Here is a 26,845-nt window from a genome sequence, read left to right as displayed (position 1 = left end):
GAGGGTCAACTATACTTAAAATCCGAAATGGAAAATAAGAGATAGCCAGTGCCTCAGTGGCTTCAAGTTTAGTTATCATTTATAAAAAGAAATTTAAACATGGAATAAAGCTATTGCTTAAGACCAGTGCTGGAACACTAGCGGTGAGGCAGTACTTTCCTATATGTGGATAATGGCAGAACTCATCTGTGGTGCAGCCGGACAACACACAGGCAGTGGGGTTCTTTCTATCTCCCCACCTTTAGTATCAACGAGCCCTTCATAAAGTATCTAATCTGAGAAGATGGTAACATAAGAAACGTGAGTGTAGGGCTCCCTAACCTACCAGTGTCCCTGAACACAAGCCTGTTCAAACGTTTTTCATTAATGAGTGATATGGCAAAGAAAAAAGGACACAGTGTCTGTCCCAACAACACTGCTGATAACTAATGATCACACAGTCATTTGTATGTAAGTTGTCTTTAAATTTAATCACTCCTTTATAAAATCTCCCAATTAATTAGTAAAAGATGGCTTATTTGAATAGCCTAAAACATTGGCCACTATTTAAACAAGACATTCTAAAAAAGAGAGCAATCACATAATAGTTTATAGTAATTTACAAGTGGATGGTATACATTTAGATACAGAGGTAGAAGTTCACTTTTACAATGTTTCACTAATACACATTTACCAAATTCAAGGCACAAAATAGTTTGCTTTACAAAAAAATACTGTAAAAATGTCATTTGCTGTTCTACAATGTGAATAAAACTTTCAAAAGAATCTTTACACCCTTCCATATGTATTCCATAGTGTAAGATTTTTGCCCCCCTGCTAATCATAGTTGGCACAGAAACGGGGACGTTTTTAGGTGCACAAGTTCACACTTTTAGAAACTGTTTCTTTGCAGAGCTGCTATGTATTCTAGATCAAAGTCCAACTGAAGAAATGAAACACAGCAACTTTCTTAGGAAAGGGCACTTTCTGTATGCAGCAAAATTCACAGGTAGAAAATCTATGATTTTTTTTTTTTTTTGATAAATAGGTCTCCAGAGGAATAGATCCTTAAGGAAAGACCTCAGAGATACATTTTAAAATTCGACCAACAATTTGGTCGTTGTGACTTTAACAAAGAGACCTGATCACATGACTTTACTGTAACAATCAGACATCCTCTACTTCCAATTGGTGGAGATTTCAAAATGCCTTTTTTAAAGGGCTGTATATACACACACCATGAAAGAGCCACACAGGCTTTACAGAGCTGAAATTTAGAAAACATGAGAAAATACAGCACTGTCAGTCCTTGAAGTTGCAAGGGTGTCAACTTGCTAGAGATTAATTACAAGAATTAATAAACTCTATGGGAATGAAGGAAAACAAACACATGAAACACACAGTCATTATCATCTTGAGACTTCCTGTTCATTCCAAAAATAATAATAATAATGGTGGCCTGGCGACATCACACAGCGGTTGTCTAAAAGACTGGACTGGTCTTAGGGTTCTGCCTGCAAAGGACCCCGTTGGCAACGACTTAAGCTCACTTTTGCTGATCACGTTTTCCAAGTACTCTAGTCAGTTAATTTACACTTTATTTATTTTTGTAAAAAGCTGATTTGAAAAACAAAAAAAAAAACACAGATGTAGAATCCAGAGAGTATCAGTCAAGCTGATGTGGGTCGGACTAAGATATCCTCCTGATCGTCTTCTGGTAGAAATGATATTTTGTACAAATAAGACCCTCAGATTCCATTTTTTGCTTCGTTGTTGTTTGTGGCTTGTTTCCTTTGAGCGATAAAGGGGTACATACACTTGTCTGCTCCTAGGAACCGATACATGCACACAACTGCTTCAAAAGGGAGGATGCTGGAAAAGGAAGAGTCACAGGTAGCAAACGTGAGATGTGGTGTGTTCGTTAAGTTACAGGGTGGGTGTGGGAAGGCCCGCCAAGGGGGTAGGCCCCTCACACTCACCTCTTCATGAAGGTCACGATGTACATGAGCCGGGGGGTGCAGATCATGGGCTGGTCGGTGAGGATGGCTTTCATGGCCTGCTTCACGCAGTAATCGGGCTTCAGAGGGGGCAGGAAAGGCTCGATTTCTTTCCTGGGAGTTACACATTCAAGATTAAATTAAGAATTCACACAAAATATGGAAGGCTAGAAATACACATCAAAACACGAAGGGTGATGTTATCTGAGCAACAGGATTTGCAATCTGTTTGTTCACTTCATTGTGCTTTCACTGTATTTTCCAAACTTTCCTACTATGAACATATTTTATTTGCATTGTCTGGAAAACAAGTTTTTTTTTTTTTTTTTAAAGAAAAGCAGAATTGGTCTGCTTTTCTGTAAAGTGAGAAAGTTGTGTTTTCAAAATGCCTTGGAATGTATTTCAAATTATTATTATTTTTTTCTTTCAATTGAAAAAAGAGAGGGTGTCTGACGTAACAGTAAACCCAAACAGGATGCCAAACTTAGCATTAAGCGTAGTTCAAATGATGGTGTGTAAACACCGACATAAACCTTCCTGAGTGAAAGAAAATTCAGCTGTGTGCCTCCCTGGATGCCTGGAGAGGAAAAGCCTGGGGCTTTTTTTGGGGGGTGGGGAGAGGAGTGAGGGGGGTGTCTCTGAAATGAAGTGCACATGAGACAGCCTACCTTCAGCCGAATTCATCCAGATACCCGTAGAAGTAACTTAACAGAATTTACCCCCTCACTTTTCATTGCCCACCCCCAAGAGCTTTGGACACCCGTCATGATGCTAAAGAGGAGACAGAGCTCCTCAGACCCTCTGCAACTGGTTCTTAAGTTTATAAGAGGCAAAAGCCAAACCAACACAAACACACACACACAGAAAAAGAGGTGGGGTCCAGTCCACTCCCAGTCTGGACCTGGACTCAGCCTGAGATTGAAATGACTCAAGCCACCTCCACTCACTTCATAGCCGGCCCAGGTTCAGGATGTGTCAAGATTGGCCCTGAGCCACCGGGAACTGGCTCACTTATCTCGCTTTGTCTTTCAAATTCATCTAAGCCAAGATCTTGCAGTGGGCATGTCTCTGCAAGTGTCCTCTTCGTGAGTCATGGCCTTGTTTATTCTGTGTAGCTCGAGTCAGATGTGACTTGACATGGCTATTCCCACGTGCCTCCTTTCAAAGTGTGGGGGTGTTTTATTTCATTTGTAGAAAATCTCAATGTTTCTTCTCATTCTGTCAGAGTAACTCTAGCTACAGACACTCTCTGCAAAAAGGAAGTCCCCAAATGTGGGAAGGGTCTTTTCGGAAGAAAGGCCACCCTCCTCAGTGGCAGTGACACTGTTCTGTATCCAAACCAAAGTCATATTTATGTGCAAACATGGATGTTAAGGGCTTCCCAGGTGATGCAGTGGTAAAGAACCCGCCTGCCAATGCAGGAGGTGCAAGAGATGCGGGTTTGATCCCTGGGTTGGGAAGATCCCCTGGAGGGCACAGTAACCTGCTCCAGTGTTCTTGCCTGGAGGATCCCATGGACAGAGGAGCCTGGCCGGCTACAGTCCACAGGGTTGCAAAGAGTTGGGCATGATTGAGGGACTGTGCACTAACTACACTGATGTTAAAGAAAGAAAATAACTTCCAAAGTAGCTTCTAAGTAAAATCCTAGGTATTTGCTCGGAACAGAGAGGTCATTTCCTACTGACGCTCCTTGCCTTCTGCAAATTAATACCAGCCCTTGCTTGTCAATCACACACGCATCAGCTTGACAAACCTTGACCAATGAAAACTACACGTGAGCTAAAATGTCAGCTGTTGAAGTGCCAGGCTGTTTATGGTTGGAGATTTGACTGATTTCACATAGTCTCCCAAGATGGAAAGATGATCTGTCAGAACTGCTAATCGTCAACATTCAGGCAGGTCCTTTACTGACCTGATTCGGCAGCCCCTGAACATGCCAGTGTCCACCAGGTAAGGGCAGACCAACGTTGTTTTAATTCCATCCTTCTCTGCAGCCTTTAACTCATGGCTCAGGGATTCATGAAAACCCACAACTCCAAATTTACTGGCGCAGTAGTCCTGGGAGCAAAGCAGAGAGGGCAGAGGTACTCAGTATAGTGCACATTCCAGACCAAGCCCCAGGTTGCCCCGTTACTCAGGTTACATGTCTGATACAAAAGGTTACAGGTGACTAAGCAAAAAAAAGGAGAGCATTCTAAAAGACAGGTATCTGATGTGGTTTGGTGCAGAAATAATATTTTCAAAGCAACAGCAGAAACAGATGAACACTTTTTGCCACATCAACGAAGTATCAGATTACTTTGGGGGAAGTTACCACAAAGGAGTCTATGAAAGCTAACAAGCTGGGGCTAAAAATGGAGAGAGGCTCACTTTGAAGTGTCTGGAAAATTTACAAATGGCCTCTTGTTCAGTAAAGGAGACTGAAAAACCAGTTTGTTTAAATTAATGCTAGGAGAACAAAGGAGACTAGAGCTGGAGTTATGAGCTGTTATGATCCAATCTTCTTTCTAAGGGCCAAGTGAAAATGGAAATGATAATTCCACCTTGTAAACTTCAACTAGAATTCAACCTAAGGACTCACGGTATAGAAAGGAAGTTCTTCTCCATTACCCAAATTTAAATTTAGGAATGGAAATGTACAATGTAGAAGCTGTCTCTTGCACATCCTTTCGCATATTTGCATGGGCTGATGTTTCCTATTTTCTGCTACAGGCACCCGTGGGACAAACAGCATGGAACAACAAACACATGCATGCTTTGTAACTTGAAGTTGGTGAAGAACAGCATCTGATTAGGCCCAGTTCCACAGACTTAAACATGCAGACACCTCATACCCACCCTTAACCATCTCATCTGATGAGCTAACACAAGATAGCTCACTTTTGACAAGTTGACCAAAACAGAGTGTCAACCTTTAGCCTCATTTATCTGTTCTCTGGGGCACTGCCAGTGCCCTCCAGTTTCATCCTGACCCTGTCGTCTTTACATCCTGACCCTTTACTTCCCACTGTCGTCAAGTAAAACTGCTAATGAGAATGGGGCCATACTGAAGCCTGGCCCACCTACTTCTGCTGCTGCTGTTGGTGTGTCAAACTAGTGTAAGTTTATGGCAGAATATATAGAGCTGATGGGTGCTGGGCTGCACTCTACAAACAGCACACAGGTAGCTTCCAGAGGCTTGCAGGAATATGAGGGCAGCATGCACGCTTCTAGAACTGTAGTCTATTTGTGACGAGATGAACTGATTGAAAGAAGGAAATGCTTTATAATGACAAACCTCAACTCCAGCAGTGCTGAACAATCCCAAGGAACTCGCAACTGTCACAATATGACCATGATTAATCTCCAGCATGGTAGGAAGAAAAGCCTTAGTGGTCTGAAAGAAAAGGAAGATGTAAGCTTCAGAACTGACCTATGGATTTCACCTAAAAAACAAAAAAACAATGAAACCAAACCAAAACCCCACCAACTCAAGATCATGAAGCAAAGTTTTATTGGTATAATGCTACATTCCCCAATTTGTTTTAAAATATTTCACATTCATCAAAAACAGAAGGTCCCTGAAGCGTCCTGGTTCACTTAGCACCGTGTCATCGGCATGGCAGGCCTATTACAAGCCGTGACCCACAAGACTGTAATACAAACGCTTTCGGGGACCATGTCCAGAGATGAAAAGAAAGCCATTAGGAGAAGGCTCTTTATCACCTTTCAAGTGAGTTATCTGCTAATCTAAACTACTCCTGGGTCAGAGATCTTTTCATGCTTGTGACAGTTGAGTGCAGCATCTCATGGTCTGGGAGGGACCTCCCGCTGCCCACAAATAGGAGGCTCCTGTAATGTTTGCCTCATGACTACGTCTACTCAGCAACAGACCTATGAAGGCTGAGATATTCCAGCAGCATCTTCAAACATCCAAGCTGTATTATCAGTCTACTCACAGGAGGTGAAGTATTTTAGGTGTAAAGAAAGAGGGTAAAAGTACAGAATAGTTTTAATGAAAACTGTGTCCTAATGCTAACTTTACATGACAACAGCTCACGGCATCTGACTGGCCAAGCTCTGCTGTGGGGTTTCTTGGGGAATGTCTTTCCCGTGGAGGCAGGTGACCACCCGCAGGGGGACAGAGCATGTGGCAGAAGCTCCAGGGCAGTGGACCCAGAGGTGGCATCCATTTCTCATTTCACTAAACTTCTCTTTTCCCTCTAGCTTTCATGCCTTCAAGACGCAAAGCTGTAATTTTTCTTTTTTTAAATTACTTCAAATTGCTTAAGATAATCTATTAACTACTCCACTAGGCTTCCAACAGTTTTATAACCTGCTTCCTAAAAGAAAGCAGCAAAGAGCAATCCATCTACTGCTGAGTTATATCCCACTGCCAACACAGCTTCCCATGATTTATGAAGTTAAGAAAAAAAGCCCAACACTACCCAGTGGACTTAAAGAAGTGCTGCATTCCCTCCTCAGAAGATTTCCTGGTTAAGACATCACTGAATTTTTGCAGGCGTATTTGATTTGCTCTGATAACTTTTGTGTGGACAAGATCAAACAGTCAGTCCATTAATTTTGAAGTTTTTTCCATGCTCCAATCCATGATGCATTCAGTTGTCAGATGAAATTTTGTGAAGCAGCCCAAGGTCTTCCCCAGTCTGACTTCTGATCATCATATAACCCCTCAGTCTCCACTTACATCCATTGTGGCTCTGCACTGTTGTTCCCTGAAAGTCGCTCAATCATGTCCAACTCTTTGCAACCCCATGGACTATACAGTCCATGGAATTCTCCAGGCCACAATACCGGAGTGGGTAGCCTTTTCCTTCTCCAGGGGATCTTCCCAACCCAGGAATCGAACCCAGGTCTCCCTCACTGCAGGCGGATTCTTTACCAGCTGAGCCACAAGGGAAGACCAAGAATACTGCGGTGGGTACCCTATTCCTTCTCCAGAGGATCTTCCCAACCCAGGAATCGAAGTGGGGTCTCCTGCATTGCAGGCAGATTCTTTATCAACTGAGCTACTAGGGAAGCCTGGGTCATGCTTATTCTCATCTGTACAGTTTTACCCATGAACTCAACTCTTCTCTGACAATCTGCCCCCAAAGTCTTCTTATAGAACTCAAAGTGTAATATCAATCACATATTTACATAGCCTCTCACACTTTTCAAAGTGCTTTATGTTAATTATGTCACCGGAGCCCCTTAAAAATTCTCTAACACAGGTAGTTAAGAGTGTTAATGTTATTCCATTCACCTTGACTTTGTCCATATAACCAGTATCATTCATTGTGACATATACGTTCTGTGGTAATCTGGGGTTTTTTTGATTGTTTCAGTTTACAGCACCTGCAAACTCTAGGCTTTATAACCTGTATATGAGCACTATATCACAGAATTACAATAACGTAACATCACAGGGAAACTTATCTACATCAATCTAAACTAAAAACATATCCTTCAGTACTCATGCCTATGAGTCTTCTTTTAAATATCTGATTATAATCAATTGTTTCTAGATTAGCTCAAAAGTATAAAATTTAGTCTTGACATTATCTAGAGATCACTTCTGAGTATTAATAGTTTCCCTCGTCTTGGAAGAGGATAGATTTAGCATGAAGGTCCAATTTTTAAGTTAAGAAAATAGAAGGACTTGAGAGTAAATCCTAAGCAATTTCATACAGTACAGAATACTAGCAGGAATTTGCTACGTGGTTACGACAATTCCAAGTTGCTGACCGTGGTCATCCCTAGCCTGCATCCATGCTAACTCTACCAGGTGGCCAGCCCTCCCCAGAAACCCAGATGCCCAGTGGGCTGGCTCTAATGACTCCTCCATGTTTGTGCTCCATGTTGGTGGCTGCAGGTGTTAAAGGACTAATCCATATCCCAGCACATATTAAGGCAGGTAACTGTTTTAAGTTCCTCATGGTTTTTAATTTCTTGCAAGGTTCTAAAATGGATTCATGTCCCCTCTAGCCCTGCTGGAATTAACTTATTCCTTCAACCAGTATTTCTTGAACACCTACTACACGCAGGACCTGATTACAGTCTGGCCAAGCAATGATGGGGAACATGTGAGCAGGTCTCATTCCTGTCTCTAAGCAGACTTTTATACTCAGGTGGTACCAGTAGTAAAGAAGCCGCCTGCCAATGCAAGAGACAGAGGAGATGTGGGTTCGATCCCTGGGTTGGAAAGATCCCCTGGAGAAGGGCATGGCAACTCACTCCACTATTCTTGCCTGGAGAATCCCATGGACAGAGGAGCCTGACGGGTTTCAGTCAATGGGGTTGCAAATAGTCGGACATGACTGAAGCAACTTGGCATACTCACCAGCACCAAACAGTGTTACGTCAGTACAACAAATAGAAAACAGTTCTGGTTTATCCTTCACAAAGACAGCGTGCTGCAGCTGCATATTCTAAAAAGTCTGATTTGAACCTGCTTCCCCTCCCACCCCACAAAGTAGTTTGGAGGGACATTTAAGCTCCTCAGTTTGTGCTTAAAGGAAATAAAGAACAAGAGAAACAAAAGGATCCAAATATAGCTATGTGACTAAAGTCTTTTCCAACTGTGTGTTGTAAACATATTTTTTAGGGAAACTGGCTTCATTTTAAGTAGCTAGTAAAGTGTGACACAGGTTTGTTTGTTTTAGTATGAAGCTTTCTTTAGAGGGAGGGGTTGATTTTTTTTTTTTAAAGGGGTGTGACAAGTCAAAGATTCTTGTAAAATATGTGACTTCTTTTCCCCATCCAGGGACAAATTTGGCCTTCTGTAGAAACAAAACCCAGTGTGTCATTATGCTTCCTACCTTCCAAGGCAAAGGCCTATGTTCATCTAGAAAGGCTCACTACTTACAGGTCTAACACTAGTTACTACAATTCCTAGCAAACCAGGGACAACACACCAGGCGCTGAGGAAACTGGGAGGGGAAGTGAGCCATTCAAGGGCCGGGTGGCCTTGGGACCCCAACTGATTGCTTTCCAAAGCTGGCGGCCACCACTCCGCTCCTTCTGGGTGCCGGGCGGAGGCAAGCCTGGGGGAAAAGCTTTCATACCGGGGCTGCTCAGGTTTCTTTTTAAACCTAAGTTTGCACGGCTCAGGCTGGAGCCTGATCCACGTGACTGAGCACTGAGGCTGTTAATCATTTCCTTTGCTGCCTGAATGGAGGCGAGCAATTACTGCCCAGGCGTTCTTTCCACAACCAAACCCCTGCCTTGTGTCTGGGACGCATTACCACATACGCTTTGATCAACACGAAGCCTGGGCCTTATGTTAGGAATAAAAAAAAAGACTGTAAATGGGTGGCGAGAAAGCATCGTGTTCTCGGGAACTTTCCAGAGTAACCCGACAAGTTTTCCTTTCTAATTACTCTTGCCCTCGACAGTCTGGTGGGTGACATCTGAGATAGCACATCATATTCTGTCCCTGACACGGTTTGACAGCACAAAGAAACCTGGCACTTTGTAATGAATTACTAATGTGCACAAATATCGTAGCACGCGTGAGAGGGGGACCAGCAAGAGGTGAAGTGCTAGTTGCCATGACACCAGTCAGTTCAAGCTCAGGTTCGTGATCTTCAACTTTGTCTCAGACTCGTTAGAAGAACATAAAGAGCAAATCTGCTCACACCGAAAAGGTTTGAGTGTAAATTCACCCACGGGCTGCCGACAGTGAATCTGAGAGGGGCAACTCAGAGAGCCTCCTAAACACCGCTGAAGGACGAATTATCAGGAGTTTATGACTAGTTTATTATGACTAGTTTACCAGCTAGTCAAGCGATCTCTAAAGGAAGTACATTTCATCAGTCACCAGAGTTAGCAGGTCCCAACGGTAGCTGGCCAGGTTAGCTTGAGGCTTAGCCTAAGTCTGACTGTGCTGATGGGGACTTTAGGTCCTATTTGGTGGTGGCGGTATAATCGCTGAGTCTCTTTGCGATCCTATGGACTGTAGCTGGCCAGGCTCTTCTGTCCAAGGGATTTCCCAGGCAAGAACATTGGAGTGGGTTCCTGTTTCTCTTCCCCATTCAGGGACTGAACCTGGGTCTCCTGCACTGCAGACAGATTCTTTACCAACTGAGCCACCAGGGAAGCCTGCACTCCAATATTTGTCCTCTTATTCAAATGTCTGAGACACAGGGGAGGACATCCAGTTTGTCATCAGGAAAACGTGGTTGACTCTTGATGGGGGCAGGGGTGGGGGGCTGAGTCAGCGACCAGTATATACCAATTTGTATGTTCAGTGAGACAATTTAGAGTTGGAAGGGACCCTGTGGGATTAGTTTATCTGCAAAAGAGAAAACTTTTAGTAATGGACTCTGGCTAAAAAGTGTGATAAGAGACTTTTGATGACCTGTGTTGAATTTTATCACAAGACTCCAAAATCATAACCTGCAACTGACTGACAGGGTTGCTATGTGACTAAAAAGAAAAGAAAGAAGAAGGATATTCAAATGGACACTGACATTGCTATGAAAACATGCTTCGCAAGTTTAATATCTCCATAGCTCCTCAGGGTTCCTCTTCAAAGCATTGGGACCTTTGAAAGATAACTGTAAAGGTCATATTTATAATATAAACAAGAACTTCTTAAACAGAAGTGTGACTGGACATAGACATGACATGTCATATCTTAAGAAATCTTTGAGTGTTAGGTTTACGCCAAATTAACTCCCAACAGTTCCAACCCTCCAGACCATTCTTGGTGCTCTTAATGACAGACTGCAATGCAGAGCCTGCAGCTGCACTGTCAGGACAAATTAACCTAAAGTTAAACAAAAGAGAATGTGAAGAAATGCGGTATCCGGCAAAGTCTGACTCGAGAAATTTCGAGATTGATGACATTTTAAAGGTATAGGTAAAACACTCAGAATATGTTTTCCATATTTGCAAGTTTTTCAAGGTTAATGGACACTAAGGAAGGAGCAAAGCTAATTTCTCACAATAGGAAAAGGCTACATCCTCTATTTTTGTGCATTTACCTGACTGTCATGCGGTTAATTCAAGAAAAGTCATCTTAAAAATCATTTTGAAGTATTTCTTTCTCACCCAAATGTCCAAAAATAACACAGAAAACTTTCACTTCTAAGTGAAGTCGCTCAGTCATGTCCTACTCTTTTAGACTTTATGGACTGTGGCTCTCCAGGATCCTCCGTCCACGGGATTTTCCAGGCAAGAGTACTGGAGTGGGTTGCCATTTCCTTCTCCAGAGGATTTTCCCAACCCAGGGACTGAACCCAGGTCTCCTGCATTATAGGCAGATGCTTTACCGTTTAAGCTACCAGGGAAGTTCAGGTCCCCTTCATTCCTAAAGGGGACCAAAAATCATATTATGATGGGAAAAGGCTTAATGCCATTAGCACATGTATTGGACAGTTTTCTGATGTATGTTTAAGGTTTTTCAGAATTTCCAAATAAGAGCAATATGTATGATTTGGAAAAAATGCAATAGAGATTCTATTAAACAAAGAACATTTAACTGACAGGCTTGTGGTATCCCTCCAAACAGCTCAATGACCCTCCTTGGTGTTTTGCTATTTCTGCCTGTGTCGCTATGAGAGTTACTTGTCTTTATCAGAATCACAAAGGGACATACTGTTTATTTACAAGGCTAAAATGACATCTGGTGGCACATTCCTCTGAAAACTCAGTCATTGCTCCTGGAAAGCTATGACTTGACACTACAAACTGCTGAAAATGTAGGGAACTGGGTTTAAAAAGATAGGATAAATCATTAGTGTGTTCAAAGATTAAAAAAGGGTGACATGCTCCCAAGCTAATTTGGGAAAGGAACACATGCCTAAATAAATAATCTTAATCCTTTCGATTTACAGGTATCTGTTTAATCCATGTACTGACCACCAATGTTGTAAACTTCATTTTGGCCACAGAAACTGTAACTTGAGAATTTTCATTACAAAATTATCTTCAATTAGGAAGTCAAACTCAAATCTGTATTTGCTAGCAACACACTGGCTTTCAATACTTCATTTGCAGTTCACAAGGTGCTTGCTGATGTTCAGTTGTGTCTGAATCTCTGAGACCCCATGGACTGCAGCCCATCAGGCTCCTCTGTCCTTGAAATTTTCCAGGCAAGAATACTGGAGTGGGTTGCCATTTCCTTCTCCAGGGAGTCTTTCTGACCCAGGGATCGAACCTGTGTCTCTAGTGTCTCTTGCACTGGTGGGTTCTGTACCACTGCGCCATCTAGGAATCCAACACAAATTCAGAAATTTATGTAATGCGACGACAGCCCTTTTCTCCCTTTCCTGTTCGGGTATGTTTGTAGTGACAAGAAAGATGTCCTGACAAATTGTGCAATAGAGTCTCAAACATACTGAAGGCTGGAATGAGTCTCAGACTTAAGATGTTCATCAAAGTCTCTATGTGCTTGATATAAAATACTCTCTCTTTAGCTGTAGAGAATATGTCATGATCATCAAATTCCTATCAATGTTACAGCTACTGTCCTTTTTCTAATTATTCTGAGCCCACAGGGATTGGTTTAACATTTAGAGGCATCAGCAGTTAATACTTAACACACATGCACGAGTCTACTCCTGCAGTTGCCCTGCAACCGAGAAGCTAATAAAAGAGCTGGGCTTTTCAAAGGAACACCTAGATGATGACACCATTAGTTATTCAGCAAAAATAAATGCTTCATTAACTTGCCTTCCCACTGTTAAAACATAGGATGGATCTAGCTTGAGGCAGGGATTCAGATATCAACATTCCCTGACACTTCAGAGTTCACTGTGCAGAAATGCCAGAAAGGAAAGGACTTAAAAACTCAATGTGTCTGGAAAGTACACTGGTCTTTACTGTACAGAGATCACGTAGTTCTGACTGTCAATCACTTAACCTTCCTTGTTAATTGACCTCTCTTGGCTTAACTCATTTGGGAGATAAAAAGGAGAGAGGCAAGATTTCTTAGCTCAAAAGTGTGACGGCGGCTTATATCCAATCATTCGTTCTTCGATTCCCACTGCGTGCTCAATACACAAGTCTTAACACTGAGGTATTACTTGCCTAAGACTCTCATAAATGACTCAGTAAGGTATCAACTCCATTAGCGCAGTTGCCAATCTGGTGAGCAATAAAAATATCTGTTCGTTAAACATTTATATGCTGTCATGACTGTGCCTTTTACAGTAAGATAATTTGAATCCATGCCTCTTACCTAGTAAAACAAAAATTACAATCATTTTTCTGTCTTTTACTTGAGTCCACAAAAGCCCAGTGTGTTAAAAGAAACGATGAAAAAAAAAAAAAGAGCGAGACAATGAATACTGCCCACTGGTTCCGAAATGCTACATTCCCTGACCCTCCCCCAGCTGAATCCTAGATGATCAAAGGAGTGTGCCATGAGCTCTAGCTCGGGCCCTTTCCCCGATTTAATAACTCTTTATAGAACAGTGAAAATCGCCTGAAAAATTGCAAATAGTCTGCTAACAACAGGTTGTCATTAATCCCTTTGCTTTGCTTTCAAATCACCAAAAGTGTAATAAAGACAGATCTTCCCAAGGGCAGGGGCTTCAGTTCTGCTCCAGAGACTGGTAACCACTTTCAGGAGGCACATCCACAGGCACAAGGGCTCAGCCACTGCCTAGGTGGTAGGTCGCCCCCCACCCCACCCCACCCCCGCCCCCAAACCACAGCCCAGCAAGGCCCCCATGATCACCTTCTGTCATCTCTTGTACTTCATATGTGCCAAATTCTTCTCTACCTTCTAGGGTGCTTCTTGTAGGAGTCTTTATAGAAAATCAAAATCTTTACCTAAACTCAAGGTACATCTCATCATGAGCTTACTCCTAAAAACTTTCTTTATTCTTAGGCATGCACTGTAACAATTTAGAACTCACTCACTGTGTATGAGGGTCTATGAGGCACCTGTATTGTGCTAGGCATCGTTTAAAAACATCTTTGCAATCGCATGGACTGTAACCTGCCAGACTCCTCTGCCCATGGGATTTACTAGGCAAGAATCCTGGAGTGGGTTGCCATCTCCTCCTCCAGGGGATCTTGCTAACCCAGGGATCAAGCCCACCCGTCTTCTGCACTGGCAGGCAGATTCTTTACCACTGAGCCACCTGGGAAGCCCTTCTGAAAGAAACTTATGGATTGTAAAAGCCATGTTTTCTAGAAATCGGTTCTCAAACTACGCTATACATTGGAATCATCTGGGGAAGTTTCTTCTGGTGCCGGGGCACACCCTGGAGCAGTTATACCCCGGAGGGAGTTCAGTACCAAAGCCACCGTTCCCCAGGTGACTCTGTTGTGCAGCTGCATTTGAGACCCTGAGAAGAGAGTCATCTTGCCCTCAGCACCACTGACATTTTGTGCTGGATAATTTTATACTGTGGGAGGGCTGTCTTGTGCATTGTAGGATGTTAAGCAGTATCTCCGGCCTCTACCCACTAGATGCCAGAAATAACCCCACCAGTTCTGACCCAGGAAAATGTCTTTAGATGTGGCCAAATGCCCCTGGGGAGGAAGAGTCCCCATGAGAACCACTCTTTAGAAGGAATATGCACATTAGTAAATTAGGTTCCATGTGGTCCAGTGATGATTTTTTTCTGAGCTCTAATTCTCATATTGTCATCACATTTTCTAGCTTTGGAAGACTTGAAAAAAAAAATCACAACTTAAAATTCACAGCTTACATTCAACCACTTGTTGATTGGGTTAGGCTCAAAAGCCCATTCTTTTTAGTTTACATGTCAAAACCTTCAAACCACCACTCTAGCACTCACTTCAGAAATACTGTTGAAGGTAAATAATGCTGATGATTTGCAGGGACCAGGAGTGGAGGAGGGGGATGCACAAGAGGCAAGGCCTCTGCCCTCCTGCAACTTGTTTTCAGACAGTTGTTTTGGTCCTAGGCAGGAAGAACATAGCTCTTTAGTGCACTGTGTGAACTCCATCCTGGGCACAGCAACCAAGGGGAGGAGTGGGCAAGAGAGCATCTTTTAACAATGGCCTGGAACCACAAAAACAAAACAATCAAAATCCTAGACAAGGATGGACCCCAGAGTCCATGGTCTGGCATTTTTCTAGCCTACAAAAGTCCTAAGTCCTAGCTCTGGGGAAAATACATGCAGAGACTACTGAGAAAGTGGGAATGGAAATACATGCTCGAGAGCAGTTCCTCCACTAACTGTGATGTGCACAAGAACCACTTGGCATCTAAATCAAGTGCAGACCCTGACCCAGGAGGTGTGGGAGAGGCCTAAGTTTCCTAATGTGCAGCCTGGCAGGTAACACTACTGCTCTGGACCACAGGCTGAGTAGAAGGTTACAGTGTGAGCCAGCTAATGTCTACTCCAAACGTCAAGTGGCTTCAAATCGATTTCTCCTAGAAATTCAACAACAAAGGCAGACTAATTTCTCTGCCATCTCTCCTACCTGTGTTCTCTGAACCAGGGTATCTGGGCTTGAGAAGTCCCGTTCTCCACTCCACACATCTTTTCCGCAATAATGTTTTGTCAGACAAACACCAGTTCAAATTGACGTCAAGAGCCCTGGGAGATTTGTATGGCCAACGATGGGAGTTTATAGGCTGACTGTTTATGTACTTGCCTTGGTTCCATTTTAGCACCAGCAAGCCCCTCTGCTGTAGTTTGAATGCTTGTGTGCCCCTCCAAAATTCATGCTGAAACCTAATGCCCAATGTGATGTTACTGGGTCATGAAGGTAGGGCCCTCATGAACAGGGTATGTGCCCTTGTAAAAGAGACCCTTCCCCCTTCCACCATGTGAAGATACAGCAAAGATAGCTGTCTAGAAACCAGGGAATGGGTCCTCACCAGACAACCCATCTCCCAGAGCCTTGACTTTGACTTCGTCCAGCCTCCAGAACTGTAAGCAAAAAATTCCTGTTGTTTATATGCCCCTCAGTCCATGGTTCTTTGCTCAAGCTGCCCAAATGGACTAAGACACCGCCATCCACATTAGAACAAGCTTTCAAAAAGAGATCCAGAAGATTTCAAAATCCTTTCCCTTTATCTACAGAGCTTTGATGGCTTAGTTTTCAAGGCAAGGAATTTAGACCTTTTTAGCCTCAATATTCACCTTTAAAAATTTTCCACATTTATCTTTTGTGGTTTTCATGCTTCAATTAGCCTATGAGAAAACCCTAATAGGAAAAGAACTATTCCTTTAAAAGTCAGATGCTTAGTCCACAAATTGGGACACTATCAGCTGGCCAAAGCTGCACAATTTTGAGAATCCATGATTACGTTTTCTAAGCAAAGCTCGTGGAGTTATCTGGAATTCTGATCTCATAAGATTATTATATAACTGAATAAAGGTTTTACATTTTCCAGGAGATAAGCCTAGAACAAACCAACAGAAACCAAAACTCAAATCACACTGTTATTGACATTTCAGTACCAAGTATTTACAGAACTTTGTTCAGCCGGTCCATCTAGAAGAGCCCTTTTTATTCATTACTTTCTGTGTCTGTCAGTGCTGACCTGCAAATTAGGAAGAGAAGGAAGCTGGGTGGCTAAGGATACTCCACACTCTCCTCAATGAAGTAACCACCTCAGCTACAGACCACAGAAATTTATAGAAAAACACATGACTTGGGCTTTGGTAATAAAACTGTAGTGTGGTACTGGTTCTTTATAATTTTACATGCTTATCTAATTTATGGAGACTTTTGGCGATATTAAGTTAGGGTTAATTAGTCATTGCTAAACTAACCATGCTAATTAAAAAAAAAAAAAGAACATTTGAAGGTGTATTCATACAGTATACCACAGGGCACAAACAAAAGCGACTCATAGGAGAATTCACCTTAGAACATGTGGCCTGGAGAAGTATCTGCAGAGCTTCTACACTAAGGTTCTGGGCTTCCCTAGTGGCTTAGATAGATGGTGAAGAATCTGCTTGCAATGTGGGAAGACCTTGGTTTGACCCCCTGGGTCAGGAAGGATCCCCTGGAGAAGGGAATGGATATACTCCAGTATTCTTGCCTGGAGAATTCCATGGACAGAGAAGTCTGATGCGCTACAGTCCGTGGAGTCACAAAGAGCCCGACATGACTGAGTGCTCACACACAAACTAAGGTCCTAGGCTGAGGGTCTAGCTCCTAGATTCTTCCCTCCCCAGTGGAGCCCTTAGGCAAGTCCCATAGCCTCTTTCGGTTTATCTCCTCATCTATAAAAATGGGGATAATGGCTCCACTTAATTGAGAGTTGCTGTGAGGAGCAAATGAGAGAAGAGCATTCATGAAAGGGCTTTGTAAAATTTAAGCGCTATATAAAAGTACAGTAAATGCACCCAAGGCTAATCAAGCATATATTTATGGGTTACTTGGGTTAGAAGTGCTATCTATTTTTGGTTATGCTGTTTCTTCAAGTTCCTGCCAGTTCCAGGTTCTTACCATGTATGGTTCCCAGGCCCCCTGCCCTCCGGGCAGTGTCAGACCACACTTCCGGCAAAAACCCAGGACTGGACCACCAGAAACGGTCTCACACACCCGGGGCTGACAGCTGCCCGCCCTCTTCCTCCAGAATCCTGGGAGATGCTCAGAAACAACAGACACTTTCCAGTAACACTTCTCTTCCTCCAGAATCCTGGGAGATGCTCAGGAACCACACACACTTTCCAGTAACACCTCTTCTCTTCCTCCAGAATCCTGAGAGATGCTCAGAAACAACAGACACTTTCCAGTAACACCTCTTCTCTAATCCTTTTCTTCAGTTCTGTTCTGGGGGTCAGAGAACCACCGTTTCAAAACACAAATGACACTGCTTGATGAAGGAGAGTCCAGCAAATATAAAAATACTAAAAGTCAGTCCTGAACTATTTAACAATGATTTATCAGACCTGAGGTTTCTCTTTCCAGAGAGATTACAGAACTATCCTCACTTAAAAGACCCTTGAGAAATCAGTAGGGGGCAGTATGTTAATTACAATTTGCAGGTGGGAAAAAATTCAGGCTTTGAATTTGAAGTTTTCACTTGTCCTCAAGCTACCCATGTGCTTACATAAGTTACACCACAAATATTTTCCCAGTTACACTGATTTGGGAAGTGTTATTTTGAGCCTCATTGTTTAGAGTAACACTGAGAAGCTGAACCGTGTTAATATTCAGCAATCTCAGTACTAAGCCATTTGAAGGCAAGGCAGGAAATTCACATTTTTATGCAAGCGGCAAATGAGAGAGAAACACTTTGGTTTCCACAAGCCCCCCCAACAATGCCAGTGTTTCCAATTTTAACATCGCTGCCACCTTTCACACATCTTTGTGGGATCTTTGGAAGTTTCACCGACCAAGTCATGTTGTGTTTCCAAATGTGAATTCACTGTAAGTGGCTTGTCAGTTGGGCTCGTTTGACAGCACTCAAGTTTGCGGCGGTAATTGCCCTTCCTTGTTCAATATTCTAGCAGCATTTGCTGCCGTGTTGGAAGTCTTATCATCATTATGAGAGGATATTCTTTTTTTTTTTTTCCTCCCTGTGGTTCACTTAATTTTAGCTTCAGAGCGTTTAGGAAAATGGTCCCTGACAGGTGTGAACTTGAGTTTTGAGGGACTTGACAAATAAAGTGAAAAGGAAAAAGAAACAGCTCGGGAGCAGGCCATGCTGGATAAGAGCAAGTAAAAGACATTGGCATCCTTTTGTCAGAAGGCATGCCTGCGGTGCCGTGATGTCGTAAGCCTGTGTAAACCCAGAGGTCCAGGCGATGGGAACTGGCTGGCCAGGTGTGGCAGGGTGAACGAGATTAGGTCCTAAGGCCATGCTCTGACAACAATTACTCTAAACAGTGGTGTCTGATCAGGGTTAGACCACAATCTGGGAGGTTCTCTAAGACAGCCCTATCATGGGGCTCAGCTGTATGCTTTACCTGTCTATTGTATATTTTCAAAGAAAGAATTAAAAGATTCCATCCTCTGAGTAACTTTCTGGTTATGCTTACAAGGGGTTTCTGCCTAAGTCAGTTGATAGAACTTTAAGGGGTTAGTTCTTTGAATAGCCAACTACAACAGTAACTTCTGAGATAAGAAATCACTAATTAAACCAAGAGAGATTAACACATTTTAATCCGATCCCTGGAGTTACAGGCTCAAAACACTGGATTTAACCCCTTCAGCTGAGGCAGGGAACAGGTCCCTATTTCTTAAGGACTCTCAAGAGTTTGTCACACTCCAGAGATGAACGACAAAAGCCCTTTATCTTGGAACAACTAGTGGCTCTGTGTGGGGAAGGAAGACATAAATTCACCCTGCCAGGACACCCCCTAGTGGAATTTCAGCATAGTACAATTTGGGGGTCCAAAACCATCCCGGGTGTTTTGGACTTAACACAGCCTCTGGAGCACTTTTCCAAGTCCAGAGGCTGTAGCTGCACCATCCACGGTCAGGAGCCTTCTTCCTCACTGAGCACTCCCACACAAGCGCACAAACCACACACATCATCTCTCCATCCAGTCACATAGGCAGATAGCCGGATTAGGCAGAGACAAGTTGCCTACTTATCATCATTTCAGTTTCTGAAAGAACTAGAACAAGAATTTTAGATGAATCTGCTATTAATATTCCTTAACTCAAGGGAAAAAAAAAAAAACATTTAAAGAAGGGTTTCCTACTTAAAAAAAATTATTCCCCCTCCCTATTGAGGGTATTAAACTGCTTGGAAGGAGTTTTCTGATTGCCACATCTTACGTATGTTCAAATTACTCAAGTCAATTCACTAGAATTTGCCAAAGATCCTGAAAATCTGAAAAATGGTTAAGGTAAAGATAAACATTGCTTTCAAACTGTGGTGCTGGAGAAGACTCTTGAAAGTTCCTCGGACTGCAAGGAGATCAAACCAGTCAACCCTAAAGGAAATCAACCCTGAATAGTCACTGGAAGGACTGATGCTGAAGCTCCAATACTTTGGCCACCTGATATGAAGAGCTGACTCATTGGAAAAGACCCTGAACCCTGATGCTGGGAAAGACTGAAGGCAAGAGGAGAACAGGGTGCAGAGGATGAGACGGTTGGATGGCATCATTGACTCAATGGACATTGAGCAAGCCCAATGTCTGAGCTTGAGTCTGAGCAAGCTGCAGGAAATAGTGAAGGACAGGGAAGCCTGGCATGCTGCAGTCCATGGGGTCCCAAAGAGTCGAAGACAACATAGTGACTGAACAACAAAAGGCAACTGTAGAAGAGAATACACTGAGAATGTGAGCAATGAAGCATTTAAGCACAGGGTCTGTAGCCATCCTCTGGGCCACGGTGACCTGATCCTGCAGCCAATCGGATGGCAGAGGACTCTGCCAGGTGCTCCCCACTCAGCCTTTCTGAAAAAGCTATCTGGCAGTGTCAGCATTAGCGCAGGTTAACGAATGCTGCCACTTTGATGTGCCCTGTTAGTTAATGTCTACTTGGGCAGATACTGGATAAAGCCCTGGATGCAGAAATAATGAAGGAGAAAAGAACATCAATTTTGCTTCCAAAAATCAAGATAAACAGCACATAATCAAACAAGAGAGTGCCATTCCCTGAAGAAGGAACAGGCAACTATTCTGTTCCACAAGGACTGCCCCTTTGGTATATCAAGACACTATGAAGTCAATGTGAAAAGATTTCAAATGTGTTTGTTTTTCTTTCTGAGGAGTAGTAATACATTTTGTCTGAACTATTCAACTTTCGTCCCCCAGGAAGACGGGACCCAAATGGTAGGAGAGGTGAGTGTGCCGGCCCCTTCAGGCCCAGTGAGGCGATGGGCTTGGCAGGCAGGTGGAAATCGGCTTTGGAAGGCTGGAGCTGCCACGCTAACGAGCCTGGACTTCACGCTGTGAACAATATGGTCACGCAAGGGCTTGGGGTAAGGTTCTAGTCAGCATAATCTTTAAGTAGGCATACAACTAATTCAAGTCTGCTTAGGTAACCTGAGGTTGGCCAACAAAGGCTGGAAACAGGGAGAGAAGTTCACAGATTCTTTGCAGAAAGCAGGTAAGAGGTGACGGAAGCACAGAGGAGGATGCGGGAATGGAAAGGAGGGGATCAAAGTACACAGTAGCAACAGAAGAGTCAGGCTTTGGTGACCCACGAGTGTGTGCAGGACGGAGGATTAAAGACATTGCTGATGTTTCCAGGCCTGGCATCTGCTACACACCAGGGGATTCAAGACGGGGCAAAGAGGAATCGCTTTCCGTTTTGAGATTTTCTGGTTTTAGGGAATGCATGGAAGAGCCTAGACAGTTGTATGAACTTGGGAGCTCTCAGAAATCACTGTCAAAGCCACTGAAATAAACAGACTACCCAGGTTGAGGAGCACAGTGAGAAGCGGTCTGAGCATGCCATACTAGACAGCCCTCAGATCTTGCAGGCAAGGAGAAGAGAAAACTGGGAAGACGAGGGGAGAAGCAGGAGAAAGTGGGCTTATCATGGCAGCTAGGGCGCCAGCATCTCAGAGAGATGCTTGACAGGCTCACTTTCTGTAGAAAGGTCATGCCACACACTGGATATGGCCATTTTCTCATATGACATTGGTTACTTGGCAATATGTTCTAAACAACTGAGATAACCAGATTACAACATATATCAAAGGTGCTGGGAAGATTTTTGTAGGATGGTTCCCTGCTCACACCGATTATTTATCATGTCATAGATGTTTATTTCTAGTAGCACCAGATTTGGGTCCAGCATGTAATATATCAAATACAGACACTTGAAGCTCAATGAGCACGTGATCTTATTTTATGTTAGGAAAGAAGACTATGAAATGACCCTGATAGGAATGTAAGAGTTCCAGGTACCCAAGCAGTTGCTATCTAAAGAAACATTTTACTCGGTTTTTAACTGTGACCATGAGCATTAATAACATAAAGTATGCTGACCCTATGTCAGTTTACAATTTGGTCCAAGACACAAAAAGTTTATTGCAGAAGCTCAAAACATTTGATTTTTATGCATATGAATTTATTTAATAACAAAAGCCAGCTTTAGTACAGATCTGAAAATCCATCCTGACTTTCACATTTTTAGTTGCTGTCCTAAGACAGGGAAACAATACTCTATAAAATATTTACCCTAAGAATTCTTAATATTACATTTTAGAGGAGGAAGTATCAGCTACATAGAACGGGAGGAATCAACTTGCCTGACTTCAGGCTCTACTACAAAGCCACAGTCATCAAGACAGTATGGTACTGGCACAAAGACAGACATATAGATCAATGGAACAAAATAGAAAGCCCAGAGATAAATCCACACACATATGGACACCTTATCTTTGACAAAGGAGGCAAGAATATACAATGGAGTAAAGACAATCTCTTTAACAAGTGGTGCTGGGAAAACTGGTCAACCACTTGTAAAAGAATGAAACTAGATCACTTTCTAACTCCGTACACAAAAATAAACTCAAAATGGATTAAAGATCTAAATGTAAGATCAGAAACTATAAAACTCCTAGAGGAGAATATAGGCAAAACACTCTCAGAAATAAATCACAGCAGGATCCTCTATGATCCACCTCCCAGAATTCTGGAAATAAAAGCAAAAATAAACAAATGGGATCTAATTAAAATTAAAAGCTTCTGCACAACAAAGGAAAATATAAGCAAGGTGAAAAGACAGCCTTCGGAATGGGAGAAAATAATAGCAAATGAAGCAACTGACAAACAACTAATCTCAAAAATATACAACCAACTTATGCAGCTCAACTCCAGAAAAATAAACGACCCAATCAAAAAATGGGCCAAAGAACTAAATAGACATTTCTCCAAAGAAGACATACGGATGGCTAACAAACACATGAAAAGATGCTCAACATCACTCATTATTAGAGAAATGCAAATCAAAACCACAATGAGGTACCACTTCACACCAGTCAGAATGGCTGCGATCCAAAAATCTGCAAGCAATAAATGCTGGAGAGGGTGTGGAGAAAAGGGAACCCTCCTACACTGTTGGTGGGAATGCAAACTAGTACAGCCACTATGGAGAACAGTGTGGAGATTCCTTAAAAAATTGCAAATAGAACTCCCTTATGACCCAGCAATCCCACTTCTGGGCATACACACCGAGGAAACCAGAATTGAAAGAGACACATGTACCCCAATGTTCATCGCAGCACTGTTTATAATAGCCAGGACATGGAAACAACCTAGATGTCCATCAGCAGATGAATGGATAAGAAAGCTGTGGTACATATACACAATGGAGTATTACTCAGCCGTTAAAAAGAATTCATTTGAATCAGTTCTGATGAGATGGATGAAACTGGAGCCAATTATACAGAGTGAAGTAAGCCAGAAAGAAAAACACCAATACAGTATACTAACACATATATATGGAATTTAGGAAGATGGCAATGACGACCCTGTATGCAAGTCAGGAAAAAAGACACAGATGGGTATAACGGACTTTTGGTCTCAGAGGGAGAGGGAGAGGGTGGGATGATTTGGGAGAATGGGAATTCTAACATGTATACTATCATGTAAGAAGTGAATCGCCAGTCCATGTCTGACGTAGGGTGCAGCATGCTTGGGGCTGGTACATGGGGATGACCCAGAGAGATGTTGTGGGGAGGGAGGTGGGAGGGGGGGTCATGTTTGGGAACGCATGTAAGAATTAAAGATTTTTAAATTAAAAAAAAAAAAAATAAATAATAATAATAAATCAAAAAATAAAATAAAATAAAATAAAATAAAATCTTCAATCCAAAAAAAAAAAAAGAATACTTTATAAGTGATTAAAAAAAAAAATTCTAAATCCAAGAAGCCACGAACAAAACTAGATTTCTCTAACCAGAGGACAGAGGAATACAGTATTTGAGATTAAAAACCAATAAATCACGTAAGAACTTAAACATTAATGATTAGGGACCATTCATGAGATATTAGGTACAACCACAGCACTAATGTCTTTAAGTGCTACATTACTCAGATCTAGCTGGTGGGCTTTTACTTATCCTGGATGGATTTTAACTAAATAGACTTTAGACACTTGGATATAGATAAATGCCCAATTCAGTAATTAGTATTTTAAAACTGTGAAACCTTTTAAGTTAAGTGGTCTATTAATTAACTACCAATTATCTTGTCTGACTATCATATCAATAGAAGTAAATTACCGACTAGCAATTTGACAGATTTAGCCCTTTACCATGCAAAATTTCTTTAGAACATAAAAAGGCCTGGAGTTAAATGCTTTTGCTTCCCCCTTTTGGTTAATCGGGGATCAATTTGCTGCTCAAGTATAAAAGCCAAATGCAGCTCTTTGGTCAAAAAGGACCTACAGATAAATTCTGTCTTTTAGAAATGACAAGTTATGATTTTTTTTTTCTTTTAAAGATTCCCTTTAAAAATCACAAGTGAAGCAAAGTATTAATGTTTTTTGGGGAAACACGGATTTGTAGCTCCTATGTGGAGGCCAGTTCTCTATATTTCAAAGGATACTAGAGAAGTATTTTCAAGTTTTTGCCTCTTACCCAGATACAGAGTGAGTCTGAATAGATGGCTTCTCTGATTTATGCCAAAAGTCAAGAGAACTGTATGGCACATTCCCACGTTCATGTCCTAACCGAACGTTGCACAACAGGTTATGCTGATTAAAACCTACCCTCAAAATCTATCACTTCTTGACTGGTGACCAAGACAAGGCTCCGAGGAGAGCTGCTGGGCTAGCAGAACCCTGAGTACCATAGCTTTGTGAGCCCATGGACTGTAGCCCACCAGGCTCCTCTGTCCATGGGATTTTTCAGGCAAGAATACTGGAGTGGGTTGCTGTTCCCTTCTCCAGGGGATCTTCCTGACCCAGAGGTCAAATCTGGGTCTCCTGCACTGAAGGTAGATCTTTCACTGTCTAAGCCACCAGGAAAGCCCAGAGCAGACTGGAGGGCTGTGCAAAATAATGCTAAATACTGCAAACACTTCTAATGGGTATGGAAATAGGTCCGAGGACGAGAAGCAAGAAAGGAATTGCATCACAGACTTAAAGAATGAACTTATGGTTGCCAGGGAAGGAGGGAAGGATGGGGCTTTCAGGATAGTTAAGGAGTATGGGACGGACATGTACACACTGCTGTATTTAAAATGCAAAGCCAACATGGACCTACTGTATAGCACACGGAACTCTGCTTAATGTAATGTGGCAGCCTGGATGGGAGGGGGGTTTGGGGGAGAATGGATACATGTACATGTATGGCTGAGTCCCTTTGCAGTCCACGTGAAACGATCACAACCTTGTTAATCGGCTATACTCCAATATAAAAGTTTAAAAAAAAAAATCAAAAGAGAAATGAACCATGGCCAGAATCCTTTCCTTAAGGCTCAGCTAGAAACAGGAATGACTGCCATATATTCAAACTGAGCTCATTTAAACTTATCTATCAACCACCAGCCTTGCACCAATGAGCAGAGTCAATATACTATAGCAAAAAGCAAGCTTACAGGTGGGCACGGAGAATGGAAAAGTTGTGGATGAAAACAAAAGGAGAGACACAAGGTAACAAACATAAGATCCCTCACTTGGAGATCCTGTCAATCTTCCACAGCTTGAATTAGTCCAACATAATGCTTACCTTTTGAAACTTCAGAAGCCAGGCTCATGGGAGCATTCTCTGAGTAGGTGATCTTCTAAATATTTAAGCAGAAGCCTAGCCTCTACTATCAAACATTTACTAAGTGACTAGGAGTAGAGTTCTGTCCCTGGCAGAGGAAAACAAACAGAGGTCCGTAACAAGTTGCCTTCAGACAGCTTGCCATCTACTTGGGGCTCTGGGGACACAATGGATCAGGAAGCACCCCAGAGAGCACATGGCAGGCACAAAGGACCAGGATGACAACAAACACCGTGAGAGAGCAACAGAAAGAAGAGGTCAGTTATTCAACTGCAGCTTCATCAGAAAACAAAGGGTTGGACAAGATGGTCTCTAAGGATCCTTGTGGCTCCAACACATCAAAACATGAGATAAAGGCCAGAGTGAGGATGCAGGTCATAGGAAGCACCTGAGCCAGCTCTGAAAAGACATATGGAGTGGAGCAGAGGGCCTTCTAGGCTGGGGGAGTGGTACAAGGGGTGGTTTGAAATCGAGCACCCACAGTGAACGTCTACGTGGTTTCCAGTTCACTGCCTATGACTGTAGAGCTGGGTCAGGATCAACACACTGCTGATTATGTTATGAACACAGACATCAACTGCTACTTAAAAAGTCTGGCTCAAGGTGACCTGTTCCAATCACTGAACGAGTCTTGGCTCAGATGATCCACTCTTTAAAATGTATGGGGCAACTACTTTTCCCCACCCCGATGCAGTAAAAAGACACTGCGCTAGTTACCTTTTCCTGGAAGGAAAGCAGCACATGGCAGTGCATGTTGGAATAGTTACCATGAACATGTTCACCCAAGGGGACTACTGGAAGGGAAGCTGAATTCAGGTGGTTCTTAGACTACTCGATGCTCTCTCCCAAAGAAATCACTATAAAATTATAGTAAGTCGTCTTTTAAATGTTGGCTTGCTAGATTTCTTCCTAAATGGTTTGTGAGTCTTGGCAAGAAGTCAGAAACTCCAACTCTTAAAAATGAATTTTCTGACTCAATTTTGAAAATAAATTCTGAGGTTTAGATGCTTAAGGGAAAAACAGCTGGAGAATTCAGGAGCCTCCCATAGTTTAATATGAAGTGACGTCATTCCTGTCAAAACGTCCAAGAACTCCCTAAATTGTGCAGTTAAACAACACTGCCAAGCAAAAGAAGCACTCTGGGAAGGTGGTACGTTCCTCATTGGTAGAGAGATTTGGTGCCACAAAAATTTTTCTGTTCAAACTTTAATTTCCTCCCTAGGTTAGAAAGTCTATCAACTGATGTGCATTTTTAAAGCTGAGGCTATGGATGTTTTATGCCTATGACACTTGACTTGGCTCTCTTTTTATACGA

At 42.5% G+C, this 26,845-nt stretch overlaps 1 protein-coding gene across 1 annotated transcript in view; it reads right to left on the bottom strand.

The window, feature by feature from the left end:
- Positions 1–443: 443 nt before the first annotated feature.
- RDH10 (retinol dehydrogenase 10) overlaps positions 444–26,845 on the bottom strand; it is a 31,605-nt gene continuing 5,203 nt past the window's right edge. The window contains exons 3-6 of the mRNA XM_069601037.1: positions 5,254–5,352; positions 3,889–4,034; positions 1,959–2,090; positions 444–1,851 (exon numbers count right to left, since the gene is read on the bottom strand). Coding sequence (XP_069457138.1) covers positions 1,728–1,851; positions 1,959–2,090; positions 3,889–4,034; positions 5,254–5,352 — 501 coding nt within the window. The 3' untranslated portion in view covers positions 444–1,727. The remainder of the gene's footprint in view (positions 1,852–1,958; positions 2,091–3,888; positions 4,035–5,253; positions 5,353–26,845) is intronic.

The sequence above is a fragment of the Ovis canadensis genome, chromosome 9 (genome assembly GCF_042477335.2).
Source record: "Ovis canadensis isolate MfBH-ARS-UI-01 breed Bighorn chromosome 9, ARS-UI_OviCan_v2, whole genome shotgun sequence".
Classification (NCBI taxonomy): Eukaryota; Metazoa; Chordata; class Mammalia; order Artiodactyla; family Bovidae; genus Ovis; species Ovis canadensis.
Note: the sequence above shows the minus strand (reverse complement) of the source record. Positions and strands in the feature narration are given on the sequence as shown.